Here is a 15,591-nt window from a genome sequence, read left to right on the forward strand (position 1 = left end):
ATGTCAAATCAGCGACTAATCTGTCTGTAGTGGATGAGCCTTTGAAATAGTGCTGCTGAATGGCCCTTCCTGCCTGTTAATGCTACGAGTTGCTGGGTTAGTTTGATGTGTGGCAAGTCAGGCAGCCCAACATCACAATCAGGGTGCTACAACAAATATAGGACCCTTCATTAAACATTTTAATCAGTGGTTAACATACTTCTTCCATGAACCCCAGATGGCTACAGACCAGTCTGGTCTAATATGATAGTCGGCACATTTCAGGCATGAAATGAGTGCACACACTGCGGTGGCCATATTGGACGCTTAGGAGCCTGTTTTGTCGCTGAAAAATGGGCACAGTGCCACTGAATTTCTAGACTACAATATTTTATGGTTTAATGCTCCTGTCCTTATAAAATAGTGTATCCTCCGTGAGTAGCACCGTGAAAGATCTGCCAGTATTTTTAAGAAGTATACATTTAGTAATAAATGCATTGCTAAAACAATTGCTTCTAGTTTCAAAGCCAATCAGTTGAAGAGAAGTGCCTATATTTATAGCTACAATAATTAATCTATTGTCATTGCTGTAGCTCCTGTGGCAACGTACATTCTGTTTCACGCTGCCAAATACACAATGAAGTATGTATAATAAAATGCAACAGAGTTGTTCATAAACTTTCAATCTTTTGTAATCCTTTGAAAGTGCAATTCAATAGGTCTGATAATGTAGAGCCAAAAGGTAAGCCTTTTGCACCAAACACATAATAAATTCAAGCTTTTACATTTGTTACTTCTTGTGTTAGTCATTCAAATGCTTTGATTCTTCAGAGGGGGCAATACTGCTCGAGATAAGGATTGCGTTTTGTAGGAAATATGGAAAACTGTGCTGCGTAATTGTATCACAATACTATATATTTCAAAAAATTCTATCTGTTCAGATCAGCATACTAGTCCATGAGGGATATATAGCATACTTCCTTTTTTCTGTTGGAATTCTCATATAGACTCTAAAAGGAGAAATAGTTTATTCTCAGTTGAGAAACTCCAAATGTAATTATTAGTCTCACAGAAGTCCTCTTTAGAATGAGATTTATTGGCACTTCATTCTGGTGTAAATCAATGAGTTCAATAAAGTCTGGTTTAGTGCTTCTATAACAAACTTTGCTGAGACTTTGCAGGGGTGGGGGTGAAAATTCACCATTTAAGATTACCTAACATTGAGAGTGACACAAAAGTGTTACAGGAAGTGTATGATGACACCTACTTATAGGGGATTTCCCATGGCTTTGCTCACAAATTGGAGGGTAACGTGCCGAAGAAGAGGAGGGGACAGTTAATTGTTTAAGGAAATATTTGACACTTTGGTGAAGAAGGGAAGGAAATAATTTGAAGTTGAACTGATAATATAAAAATCAATAGATATCTGTTTTTTTTAATATGTAAGTCTGCCATTGTATGGCTAACAATAAGTCGCAACTTATGCTTGTTCATCTTTATATGAAGTTGTTCTCTTTCTTTTCTCCTCTGGTTCTTTCTGTGTTTCCTTGCTTCTACTTGTCTCTGTGTCTTATTTTCTCATTCTTGATTTGTCTTCTGGTTCTTTCTCTGCTCTGTTCTTCTGTTGGCAGGAGGTGTAAATGTCAGTTGGTGTCAGTAACTGGGGGAAGGATGTGGCCAGGGTGTTAGGTCGGTGTTGGGTAATAGATGGGAGAGGAATCCAGCAGGGGTGCAGGCTGGCTTTCACGTGATGGATCACAAAGCCATAGGGCAGCAGCCAAAAGCAAGGCAAAGAAGAGTGCTCCAGCCTCTGTGTCTAACACTAAGCTCAGAAACCAGAGGCCTGTGTTTTAAATTGATTATTGCATTGTAAGTTGGCTCTATTATAATAAGCACTTTTAAAAAAAACAGCTGATTTGCCAGTATCCACTTTTCCATTCATTACTTCTTCTCTTCCCACATCCCTTGCACTCTGTGTTTCCCTATTCCCTTACCTTTCTTCTTCAGAATCCATTCTGTAAAGATGTGGATAAGTTTCTACATTGATTTTTTTAAAAGACAGAACAGCTAATGTTGCAAGTATAGTTATAGTGAGTAAATCAAAATCAGTTTGACTTTTGTGCTGGCAGGTCTCATCTTTTGATCACAAAGAAACTCCAGGTCAAAAGCTGTAGTTTAGGACGCGCAAACCATAGGAAGCAAAAGTTGCTGAAGGATGAACCTTAGAAAATGAAGCAGGATATTAACCAGAACATGAGGCCTCTATCATTGTATGCCCAATGACGGAAGGGTAATAAAACTCCCAAAGTTAATCTTAGCGAGAAATAGACAATAAATGCTCATTTTCTTTAAATGGTATAAAAGAGATACAAAGCAAACTTCTGTAGGAATGTCAGCTACCTTTAAGACGGGGTATGGTGAACAGCTTTGGATAAGCATCAATCATAATTCACAGGAAGTTCTTTACACATAAGTTTCTTACAAGACTGCATGTAGTGCACTGGATGTAATCTTAAGATGAATGTTTTGAAACAGTAATAAATTGTAAGACATATTACTCTCTCTATCTTTTATTAAAAAGGATAAAGGAATTATCCTAATACATCCTCTCTACTTCTTATCAGCCCCATTCTCTTCTACCCCCCAGCCCTCATTCTCCTCTCATCACCTCCCCATCAAACTAATGCCACTTATTTTCCATCACAAGCTGGGAAACCTATAAGCACTAGAAACAGGGCGGCACAGTGGCGCAGTGGTTAGCACCGCAGCCTCACAGCTCCAGGGACCCGGGTTCGATTCCGGGTACTGCCTGTGTGGAGTTTGCAAGTTCTCCCTGTGTCTGCGTGGGTTTTCTCCGGGTGCTCCGGTTTCCTCCCACAAGCCAAAAGACTTGCAGGTTGATAGGTAAATTGGCCATTATAAATTGTCACTAGTATAGGTAGGTGGTAGGGAAATATAGGGACAGGTGGGGATGTTTGGTAGGAATATGGGATTAGTGTAGGATTAGTATAAATGGGTGGTTGATGTTCGGCACAGACTCGGTGGGCCGAAGGGCCTGTTTCAGTGCTGTATCTCTAATCATAATCATAATCAGCATTATAAGTACTTTAAGAAAAAAATTACCAGTTCTAAGCTAAGTGCCATGAAACCACTGAGGAAGCAACATGAGGACTGGAGGGGTTGGGGATAGCAATAAATAGGGCACAAAGATGGAATCAACAGTTGGATACAGCGATAGTAGCCCAAGGGTGGACAAGTATTGCCAAAAAGATTGATGGTTAGCCAGTGGTCGAAGGCCCATGGACAGAGGTGGAGATGGGGAAGACAACGTGAGGCCCCATGTGGCAAGCACAAGCAGCCCCTGGAGGCAAGGAGGAATGAAGAGGCCCATGCAGATGTGTACATAGTATATAATAAATACTCTGAGGAACATATTGGCCAAGTTCTTGGTGAATGGTTCCAGCATTTACACTGGATCAAAGTCTGGTGGATCTTCAGTACCTAAATGACAATGGAAATTTTGTGGAAAAATGATTAGCAAAATTGAAATAAAATATTACTTAGTATTTTATTTCAACTTCCCAAAAGAATAAGAAGATGAGAGAACAGGATAATAATGAGGAAACAGCACTAAAATAGATGAGCTGACAAGGGATGTCTCCCTACGCTGTGCTACGGCCAGGTGGTTAGGGTCGTGGGTGGTTTCTACTGTTCACCTCCCAACTGACCACATCAAGTGTTTTTGTTACTAGGGTTTTAATCCCTTGTGTTTTATTTGTCAAATAAACAGACAGTGACAGGTTTTCTTGTAGCTTAAAAACAGAATATTAACTATTTATTGAACAATATTCATTGCTGAAATGGCCACAACCGCACCCACATGCACATTCACTCGCTTGCACATGCACACACGATGGAACGAAGGGCCTGTTTCTGTGCTGTATAACTCTATGAGTCTATGACACACACGCACAAGAATAAATAGATAGAGAGGAAAAGGGTAAGTGGGTTGAAGTGAGGTAGGTGTTCAGGGTTCAAGATAAACCTGTTGAATTTTCTCGGAGAACAGTTTCTCTTTTTAAACTTGCAGGCCTGGGTTGTTTGTAGATTTTCTAGTGGTTGAGACTTCAGTCCAGAGGCAATGATCACTTTCAGTCCTCTGTTGCACCAAGTAGAAGGGTAGAATTCGCAGCAAGCCTCTCTCTTTGGTTTTTGCTAGATCTCTCAGCTCTCAGGTGGACAGGCTTTTGAGATGTTGTTGTGATTTTTCCCCTCTCTAGAGAGCTATTTTGTAAGGTAAAAATCTCTCACATGTTTCCTCTGTTAGGAGACACAATGTGGTGGCCAACAATGGACCAGGATGTGGCTACTTTACATGTTCTTTGTTTCAGAAAAACTCATTTAATTCAGGAATGTCTTTTGATGGGTGTAATTGACACCTTTTAGCTTGGAATGTATCCTTTTGTCTTTGACAGACAGTAAGAAAGTTTGAATGTGCAGGGTCAGGTTGTCTGACCTTCAATGGCCATTTTGCAGCACATTGTCCACTTTTCTTTAAAGAAAAAGTCTATTTTTGTAATTCTTCAGTCAGTTTGGGATCTGTATTTTCATTGCTGCTCTTCTCGTGTGCATGACAATTGGTACATGACCGAATTTATCATCTCACAGAAAAATGTTGGCCCCAATTTTAATCCTGGGCAGGTTCTGGGTAGACAGGTAGCAAGATGACTTGGAAACTTATCGCTTTTCCAGAAATAAAGACGAGACTATATCAAGACCCAGGCCATGTTGAAATTCTGCTGGCTGACGTCTTACCCAGAACAGGTGGGAGGTCAGTGGGAAGTGATATAAAGTTATACAGTCCAAAGGCCACCCGCTGACACAAGGTAGGTGGTGGGATTGGATTCCAAGGGCATCTCACGGTGGTCTCACGTTCTAGAAATGTGGATGGGGAAAGGGTCCAGGGCAGTGAAGGCTTCAGCTTTCCTTGTGGGGCCTGGATGAGCACTCCTAATCTTTCTAGCCCCAGAAAGGAGAGAAAGAAACCTTACATTTTTCAGCCTCTTCATCCCAACAGGTCCTGACTGCCTTTCAACTGGCAGCAAAGTTGTAGCAGCTTCCCTGTTCAGTGTGATTCTGATGTTGTCATCAGGCCCAATATGCATATATAAAGTAGGATCCTACCAGCTATGCTGGGTGTCCTTGCCCCTTAGTCTGATTCAGTCCATTGAGTTGCATTGATAATGTTAACTCCAAGCACATACAGGAACAGCTGCTCCCTCCTTATATCAATGCTGCATACTGCTGAAAGTGACTGGGGATAGCAGCTTCTCACCTGAGCTGTTATAGTTCATTATGATTGCTTGGCACTGTACTTACCGCTTGCAAGTGCAAGCAATGGAGTCAGCAAAGCTTATGCCTCAAGGGTCCTCGAAACATAGGAGAAGGAATCATAAGACCACAATAAAGATAATGGCAGCATAGTATTGAACAGAAAGATGTTGCTGGAGCTCTAAGCTATAAAACATTACAAGTGCACCATGCTTCCTATGAGTCAACAGCATCAAATGCAGCTACTTGTAGAGAAATATTGAGTGATGGACAGTATATTCTTTCCACGGAGCACAAAGCTAGCATTTTTTTAAGAAGGATTAAAACTTCTCAGCTTAATTTGCACAAATTGTTGATAGTTAGAAAGATCCATGTCATTTTGTGTACAAATTAATATCAAATTGCAATGACATTACCTGAGTACCACAGGTCCACAATAAGAAGGGTGGATTTTGGAACAAGCTTCCTCAAGTTCGAGCCTCTCCCCTGGGGACACTTCATAGCTGTGTTTGGGATGACTGATCAGCCAGCTGTAGTCGACGCCTGTTTTTATCCTCCTGTACTCGTCCTCTCGCTCTCTCTGCATCTTCTCAGCTTGTTTCATCTGCCAGCTGAGTTCCATCATGAGGGTCTCTGTTATCACATCTGTGGGGTTCCTCTGGGAGTAACTGTGATAAGGCTCACTCCATTTAAACCAGGAAGCTATTGACATTGTTTATTGGTGATGTTGTTCTCTGAAAATACATTAAGGAAGATTTGGTGAGCTAAACAATTCTCTCTAATGACTTACTAGAATTCTTTACCTTTTCCAGCTCAAACACTGAAGACAATTGTGATAAACAAACATTCAATAACTGTGTTTGATAGAATTTGAACTGCTAGTTGAAGTATTGGAAAAGATACTCTTTTATTTGAATGCATAGAACAGTAGTGTAGTGGTAATGTTACTGGACTAGTAATTCAAACACCCAGACTAATGCTCTGGAGATATGAGTTCAAATCCTACCATGGCAGCTGATGGAATTTAAATTCAATTAATAAATCTGGATATGATTACCTTTATATTCACAAAACTAGTGGATTGTTGTAAATACCCATCTAATGCCCTTCAGGGAAGGTAATCTGTGTCCATAGCTGGTCTGTATTCCAGACAATGTGACTTCAGACCACTGCTATGTGGTTGACTCTTAACTGACCTCTGAAATGGCCTAGCAAGCCATTCAATTGTATTAAACTGCTACAGAAAATGCGAAGGAAACTAAAACCAGATGGACCATCTGGCATTGACCTAGGCACTGGAAATGACAAAGGCACACCCTGCCCAGTCAACCCTTCAAAGTGTTCCTCACGAACATTCTGGGAACTTGTACAAACATTGGGAGAGCTGTCCCACAGACTAGTCCAGCAACAGCCTGACATAGTCATACTTAAAGAATTCTACCTTACAGCCAATGTCCCAGACTCTTCCATCACCATCCCTGAGAATGTCCTGTCCCACCTGCAGGGCAGACCCTCCAGAAGTGGCGGCACAGTGGTATACATTCGGGAGTGGACCTGGGAGTCCTCAACATTGACTCCAGACCCCATGAAGTCTTTTGGCATCAGGTTAAACATGGGCAAGGAAATCCCCTGCTGATTACCACCTGCCTTCCCTCAGCTGATGAATCTGTACTCCTCCATGTTGAATACCAATTGGAAGAAGCACTGAGTGTGCAGAACGTAATCTGGGTGGGGCATTTCAATGTCTATCACCAAGAATGCTCAGTGGCACCATCACTGACCGAGCTGACCATGTCCTGAAGGACATATCTGCCACACTGGTTAGATGGTGTAAGAACCAACAAGAGGTAGAAACCTACTTGACCTTGTTCTCACCAAGTACATGTCGCAGATGCATCTGTCCATGATAGTATTGGTAGGAGTGGGAGTGACCACCACAGTCCTTTCGGAGACAAAGTCCCAAATTCACACAGAGGATATCCTTCATCGTGTTGTGTGGTACTACCACCATGCTAAGTGGGGTAGATTCAGAACAGATCGAGCTGCTCAAAACTGGGCATCCACGAGGTGCTGTGGGTAATCAACAGTAGCAGAATTGTCTTCAACCACAATCTGTAACCTCATGGCCCATCATATCCCTCACTCTTTCATTATCATCAAGCCAAGGAATCAACCCTGGTTCAATGAGGAGAGGCAGACAGCATGCCAGGGGCAGCACCAGGCATACCTAAAAATTAAGTGCCAACTTGTTGAAGCTACAACATAGGACTACAAGCACGCTAAACAACGGAAGCAGCATGTTATAGACAGAGCTAAGTGATGCTACAACCAACAGATCCGATCAAAGCTCTGCAGTCCTGCCACATCCAGTCATGAATGGTAATGGATAATTAAACAACTAACTGGAGGAGGAGGCTCCACAAACATCTCCATCCTCAATGATGGGGAAGCCCAGCATGTCTGTGCAAAAGACAAGGCTGAAGCATTTGCAACCACCTTCAACCAGAAGTGTCAAGCAAATAATCCATCTCAGCCTCCTCCTGAGGTCTGCAGCAACACAGATGCCAGTCTTCAGCCAATTTGATTCACCCCACGTGATATTAAGAAACGGCTGAAGGCACTGGACACAGCAAAGGCTATGGGCTCTGACAACATCCTGACTATAGTACTAGCCAATCTCTTCCAGTAAAACTACTACACTAGCATCTACTTGACAATGTAGAAGATTGCCCAGTTATGTCCTTTCCACAAAAACATGACAAACCCAATCTGGCCAGTTAGCACCCCATCAGTCTCAATCATCAGCAAAGTGATGGAAGGTGTCGATGGTAGTGTTAGCAAGCAGCACTTACTCAGCAACAACCTGCTCGCTGACACTCAGGTTGGGTTCCACCAGTGCCACTTGGCTCCAGACCTCATTGCAGCCTTAGTCCAAACATGGACAATATGGCTGAATTCCAAAGGTGAGGTGAGGGTTACTGTACTTGACATCAAGGCAGCATTTGACCGAGTGTGGCATCAAGGAGCCCTAGTGAAATTGAAGTCAATGGGAATCAAGGGAACACTTTCCACTATTTGGAGTCATACCTAGCACAAATGAAGATTGTTGTGGTTTTTGGAGACCAATCATCTCAGTCCCAGGTGTTACGACCAGGTGAGAAAGGTGTTTAGGGGTCCCTCTCAGCTTTCACCTGGTCTTAGTGTCACAGGGTTTAATTTTAAACACACCATGTTTTGAGCTCCCCCTTTGTGAATCCTTGCTCACCGCTTTCCAATTATAAGGCAAAGAAATGAACATGAACAGGCTTTCTTAGGTTTAAAGAAGAAAAGTGAAATTTATTAAACTTAAACTCTAATTTGGTTAACGCCTACAGATACAAGCTTCAGCAGGAAAAACAAAAAGCAATAGCAATAAGAAAACTTGAATTGGAGGAAAGGGAGAAAGAGAGAGCATTTCAGAGAGAAAGTGAAAGAGAAGAGAGGGAATTTAGGTTAAAAGAGATGGAAGTAAGACAAAGGGGTAGTCCAGGGAATAGTCAGCAGGTCAGGAAGAATCCGAATTTAGATCAGGACCCAACGGGAAGTTGTTTAAATTTATACAGGCTCTTCCTAAGTTCGAGGAAAGGGAGGTAGAGGCATTTTTCATATCTTTTGAAAAAACAGCCAAACAGATGAAATGGCCGAAAGAAAGATGGACGTTGCTCATGCAGGGCAGGCTGGTAGGCAGAGCTCATGAAGCTTATGCCATGCTTTCTGAAGAGGCTTCTGCAGATTATGAGATAGCAAAGAAGGCTATTCTCGCTGCGTATGAGTTAGTCCCTGAAGCTTACCGTCAGAAGTTTAGGAACTTATGGAGATTGACTGGGCAGACATATTTAGAATTTGAGAGGGTGAAGCAAATGAATTTTGACTGTTGGATAGGGACATTAAAGATAGAAACCACATATGAGAACCTTCAAGAATGAATTCTCTTCGAAGAGTTTAAAAACTCCATTCCTTCAGTAGTGAGAACTCATACAGATAACCTGAAAGTTTTGAAAGCTAGGCAAGCAGCAGAAATTGCTGATGATTTTGAGCTTGTGAATAAGCCAAACTATTTTGTCTGTCACCCCCATAAACCCGAGAAGGATGGAAAGTGAGAGAGTGAAAGGAAGGCAAGTAGCAGGGGACAAGAAGAAACAGCTGGGACTGCCCCAGGATCACCTCCTCAGGTCAGAAAGGAAGGCGCTGAGGGTAGAAGTGAGTTTCGCAAGCTAAAGTGTTATCATTGCAACAAAACGGGTCATCTTCGTCCAGAGTGCTGGAAATTGCGACGTAAACCCATAGGGCTTGTTGGGGTATGCAAAGTTAGTGCAGAGGAAAAGATTCTGACTGAGAGTATAGCAGACCAGGCTATAGCTTTAATGACAGCTGTGACTGTGAAGCCAGATACGAAAACTAAGAGGAGTGTAGAGGTTAAGAATAAAATACCTGAGAGTTATAATGATTTTTTGATAAAGGAGAGAGTAACTCTGTATCCTGTAAGTGAAGCAAGAAAACCTCTCATTATACTCAGGGATACAGGAGCAACCCAAACACCCTTACTGGGGAAAGAAAATAGGTTTCCACCAGAGAGCGCCTTGAATGCTAAAGTTTTAGTTAATGGAATGGGCGGGGTGTGTATACCCATACCTTTGTATAAAGTATGCCTAGAGAGTGACTCCAAGGAAATGATTTGGCAGGATCAAAAATATCAGTTTCTCCTATGGTTACAGAGGAATTAAGGAAACGGAGCAATTACAGGAACAAGTTCTGGGAATATTTCCTATGTGTGTAGTTACCCGAGCAATGGCTAAACAGGATCCATTATCAGAGGTAAAAGGGGCACCACAAATAGACAGCCAGGCATCTGAAACCTTATTTGGGGATTTAGATAATCTAAATGAGATATTTAACAGATTGTCTATCATTGCAGCACAGCAAGCTCATCCAGAGATCTACCAAATAGCACAGACGGCTCTGTCAGAAGCTGAGATGAAAGGAGTTCCAGAAGGCTATTATATAGCAAACGGGTTTTTGAGGAGGAAATGGAGACCTCCTCATAGACCTGCCGACGAAGACTGGACAGTTGTTGAACAGATAGTGGTACCACCTAAATATCATCGAGGATTAGTAAGATTAGCACATGACATTCCTTTTTCAGGATATAGGGGAATTTGGGCAGCACAGTGGCGCAGTGGTTAGCACCGCAGCCTCACAGCTCCAGCGACCCAGGTTCGATTCTGGGTACTGCCTGTGACTGTGTGGGTTTCCACCGGGTGCTCCAGTTTCCTCCCACAGCCAAAGACTTTCAGGTTGGTAGGTAAATTGGCCATTGTAAATTGCCCCTAGTGTAGGTAGGTGGTAGGAGAATGGTGGGGACATGGTAGGGAATATGGGATTCATGTAGGATTAGTATAAATGGGTGGTTGTTGGTTGGCACAGACCCGGTGGGCTGAAGGGACTGTTTCAGTGCTGTATCTCTATGACTATGACTAATTTGGAAGACCAAATCACATATAAGCAAACATTATTATTGGCCAGGTCTTACAAAGGATGTGAGACAATTTTGTAGGGCATGCCAGACCTGTCAAATGGTGGGAAAACCACAACCTACCATAAAACCAGGGGATGAGGTATTAGTGTTGTTACCATCACAGGGAGAACCAGTGAAAGCATGGTTCAGTGGCCCATATAGAGTGATCAAGAGAGTGGGTAAGGTAGATTACTTGATTGATACGCCGGATGAAGTACCAGTTTGTCACATTAATTTGTTCAAACCATATTACCGGAGGGAGGAGGATAAGCCAGTACAGGTATGTCAGGTAATCGGGACTGTGGAGAAGGAAAAGGATAGTCAGGATGAGGCATAGGTAGGCCTAGGAAATATTCAGATTGAACCTCCAACTATCCCATTAGCGAATGCAGAATGGCTAGGAAAACTAAACAATAGGCTTTTACACTTAGAGGCAAAACAGAATGAAGTCCTAACCAGGGCTTTCACAATGTTTCAAAAAGCTTATAGGGATAAGCTAGGATGTACAACCTTGGCCACACATGATGTGGGTATAGGGGGAGCCACTCCTTTAGGTCCAGACAGACAGGCCCAAGTGGAAGCAGAGGTACAATGCATGCTGAAGGGCAGCTTAGATGAACCTAGTCAGGACAGCTGGAATTCGCAGATTGTCTTGATGACTAAACCTGGTGGGACGGCTCAAACTTGCATAGACTCTAGAAAAAATCACTGTGATAAAGAAAGCAGACTCCTACCCAAATTCTCATTTAAAGGACTGTATGGACAGAGTGGGCAACACAATGTGTTGGAAGGATACTGTCAAATTCCTTTGACACCCCAGGGTAAGAAAAAAATAAGTTTCTGTTACACCGGACAGGGTTTTCCAGTGTCAAGTGATGCCACATAGGTTAAAGGGTACTTGAGAAACTTCTCAGAGAATAGTGAACCCAGTAGTGGTCAATGCTGCTAGCTGTGCAGCTCACCTGGCTGAGGTGATGGACAATAGGGACACTTGGAAGGAAAACACAAAACAATTGGAAGACTATGCTTGGACATTTAAAATGGGTTAATTGGAACAACCATTTGAAAATTTAACGCTGAAATGTTCTGGTGGAACTTGTTGCTGTAGTCTAAACATTATTTTTTATAGAAATGTGTATATCTGTAAATGCGTGGAAAAAAAAGTTTGCATTTTTTCAATTTGTATTTTTTTTACCCATTGTAATGAAACGCTTTTCAGGAATGGTGTTTCATTCCGCTAGGGGCGGATGTGTCATAGTCCTGTAGTTTTTTTTCTGAGAATATGCAGTTTGCCTTTAAGGCTTGCAAGAGATCAGTATTGCTTTAAGAACCGGCAACCCTTAGGAGTAATAGGAAGGTGCATTTTCATTGCCTCAGAAACAGCCATTTGTAGACTGTGATTCAAAGGGTGCATTCTCGTTACCATAGATATAGCTACTGGGAGTGAGTCTCATGCGATACATTTGTTACAATTCAGATTTGAACTGGCTTTTAGTTGAAGACAGTTTGTTCTAACAGAACACAGACACAGAGGACACAGACAGACAGCTGTGGTGTTTGAAAGAGCTTTTAGCCATTTAAACTGAAAGAATAGGAATTTAGTCTGTTTAATTATTATCTCTCAAAATTCTAAAAAAAAAGTCAAGCCAAAACAGAGATCTCTGATAATTTAAACTGAAGGAAGGGAAGTTAGACTGTGGCAATGTTTTATCTCTCAAAAACTCTGAGGTCATATTGATTCTGTTGAAAGTGTCTGCAAGTCGTTAATTGTTGAAGTTTGCTGGAGAAGGAAAGCAACATTCTGTGAGGACTTCAAGCAACATTGGACTTTAAATTTGCAAGGGCTCTAATTTTTTCTATTATAAATGTTGTTTATATCTTCATAGTGTTTAAGAATTTAGTTCTTCTAATTAAAGAGTTAATTTGTTGGTTTAAAGACACCTGGTTTGGTTAGCCTCATTCGGGGGTTAATAGATAGTACAATTTGGCTGGGTCTTTCTTTAATTTGGAAAGTTTTAAATGATATGTTAGCTGATCTGTGGAGCGACGGGATTGAACTAATGATGCGTTGGTCCCACCACAATCAGAATCGTATATTTTGATTGGTGGCTTTGACTGGAACGGTCGGTCATAACAGTAGATTTTGCTTTTCATTGGGGCCCTGTATTCTTCGTAAACCTTGTTCACTGTGGGAGACTTTTCTCTCTTGGGGTTCATATGTCTTCAGTGGTTTTCAGTTCCATGAGAAAGAGATGGAAGCAGACAGGAGAGGCAGTGGCAAGCTAGCCACGACAGGTCTTTTCAGTCCAGGAGCAAACAGCTTTGATTTCGAATTCTCTGTGGCAAGTTCAAAAAAAACCTGCAACAGTCAGTTAGTCATGTGACTAAACTGGTCTGACCACATCTGTTTGTGTATTCAGCCATCTTAGCATTCCACCTGGAATGCGAGCTCCTCCACCCTCAACGTCTGGTAATCAAAAGTCCATTGCGGCTTGAATGTGTCAGGGCATGGTCTTTTGTTCCTTTTAAGCACTGTCTGTAAATATGCAAGTGTCTTTCCAGTCAAGGGTCTGGTGTTTTTTTTAAAAGAGCAACATCTTTCTTTATACCAGCAGCAGTTTAAAAATCAATGTTCATGTGGCAAAATTAATGTTCCTCATTGTTGGCAGGTGGGGCCCTGCACGACACAGGACTTCACTGTAGGAGTAGCTCAGGGTACTGTCCTAGGGCCAACTATCTTCAACTGCTTCATCAATGACCTTCCCTCCATCATAAGGTCAGAAGTGGGGATAAAAGCAAAATATTGCGGATGCTGGAAATCTGAAATAAAAACAAGAAATGCTGGAACCACTCGGCAGGTCTGGCAGCATCTGTGGAAAGAGAAGCAGAGTTAACGTTTCGGGTCAGTGACCGAAGAAGGGTCACTGACCCGAAACATTAACTCAGAAGTGGGGATGTTCACTGATGATTGCAGTGTTCAGTCCCATTCGCTACTCCTCAGATACTGAAGCTGTCTGTGCCTGTATACAGCAAGTCCCTGGTCTGTACTGAGTGTGAAGAAGGGAATTTGGTAAGTGAGTGAATTTTAAGGGTTAATCTCTCAAGATTAGTTTTTGTTTTGTTTACATCTATCAATTAATTGAAATTCCTGTTTCAGTTAAGAGATAAGTTAGGTTTCTCGCAGTTTTAAACAGGGGTATACTAACACTCTGAGAATAGCTGTAGCAAGTTAATAAGGTAGCTAGCTTAAACTGGTTTCTCAGCTGTAGTAGAGCTCTAGAAGAGCTGACGCAGCATTGTTTTCAGAGTATAAATTCAGGGGATTCTCAATGCTGCTTGTCTGCAGAAGGTGTTAGTTTAGGCAGGCATCAAGATCGGCGCAGGCTTGGAGGGCCGAATGGCCTGTTCCTGTGCTGTACTGTTCTTTGTTCTTTGAGTGCTGCTGGAGGACACAGAGTACAGGAGAAGAAGTTGATTGGTGAGTAACTGGTAAGTTATTTTACTTCTAATTTTGATTAAAAGTTTTTAAAGTTACGGTATGGCAGGTCAGCTTGGCCAAGTGGAATGTACATCCTGCGGTATGTGGGAAGTCATGGACACATCACGTGTCCTAGACGAAGACATCTGCAGGAAGTGTCACTGGCTGCAGAAGCTTCAGCGGCGGCTGGAGTCACTATTGTGCATCTGCGAGGCAGATAGCACGTTTAGGGAGGTGGTCACACCGCAGGTTAGGAGCACGCAGGCAGAGAGGGAATGGTGACCGCCAGGCAGTCAAAGAGAACCAGGCAGACAGTGCAGGAGTCCCCTGAGTCTATCTTGCTTGCTAATCGGTTTTCCATTTTGGATACGGGTGAAAGCGATGGTTCTTCGGGGGAGTGCAACCAGAACAAAGTCTGTGGCACCACGGGTGGCTCAGCTGCACAGGAGGGCAGAAAGAAGAGTGAAAGAGCAATAGTGATATTGGATTCGATAGTCAGGGGACAGGCATTTCTGCAGCAGTAAACATGACTCCAGGATGGTGTGTTGTCTCCCTGGTGCCAGGGTCAAGGATGTCACTGAGCAGCTGCAGGGCATCCTTCTGGGGGAGGGTGAACAGAGTTCGTGGTCCACATTGGTACGAATGACATAGGTAGGAAGAGGGATGAGGTCCTGAAAGCAGATTTTAGGGAGTTAGGAAGGAAATTAAAAAGCAAGACCTCCAAAGCAGTAATCTCAGGATTATTCCCAGTGCCACGTGAAAGTGAGCATAGGAATAGGAGGATTGATCGATTGAACACGTGGTTGGAGAATTGATGTAGGAGGGAGCTCATCAGATTTCTGAGGCATTGGTTCCGGTTCTGGGGCAGGTGGGAACTGTATAAGATGGACAGGCTGCACCTTAACAGGACCAGAACCAATATCCTCACAGGGAGATTTGCTAGTGCTGTTGGGGAGGGTTTAAACTAGCATGTCGGGGGATGAGAACTCGAGGGATAGCTGAAATAGGAAGGGAGTAAAGCTGGTAACAGGAGACAGAAAAGTAGCAAGTGACATTAGAAGGCAGGCGAAACAAAGGCAAGAATCAACTAGGCTTAGAATGCAGAATGTCAAGAAGACGGTTAGGGGCACGCTACCTGAATGCATTCAGCATTCGCAACAAGGTAGATGATTTACAGGCCCAAATAGAGGTAAATGGGCATGATCTAATTGCCATAACAGAAACGTGGCTACAGAGTGACCAAGACTGG

The 15,591-nt window shown here is 42.6% G+C and overlaps 1 protein-coding gene across 4 annotated transcripts in view; it reads right to left on the reverse strand.

The window, feature by feature from the left end:
- Positions 1–15,591, reverse strand: part of rd3 (retinal degeneration 3, GUCY2D regulator) — a 97,472-nt gene that overhangs the window by 5,836 nt on the left and 76,045 nt on the right. For all 4 annotated transcript variants that reach the window (XM_068044980.1, XM_068044979.1, XM_068044981.1 and 1 more), the window contains one exon: positions 5,727–6,044. In XM_068044980.1, the coding sequence (XP_067901081.1) occupies positions 5,727–6,022 (296 nt within the window). In that variant the 5' untranslated portion in view covers positions 6,023–6,044. The remainder of the gene's footprint in view (positions 1–5,726; positions 6,045–15,591) is intronic.

Source organism: Heterodontus francisci, chromosome 13, assembly GCF_036365525.1.
Source record: "Heterodontus francisci isolate sHetFra1 chromosome 13, sHetFra1.hap1, whole genome shotgun sequence".
In the NCBI taxonomy this organism is placed as follows: Eukaryota; Metazoa; Chordata; class Chondrichthyes; order Heterodontiformes; family Heterodontidae; genus Heterodontus; species Heterodontus francisci.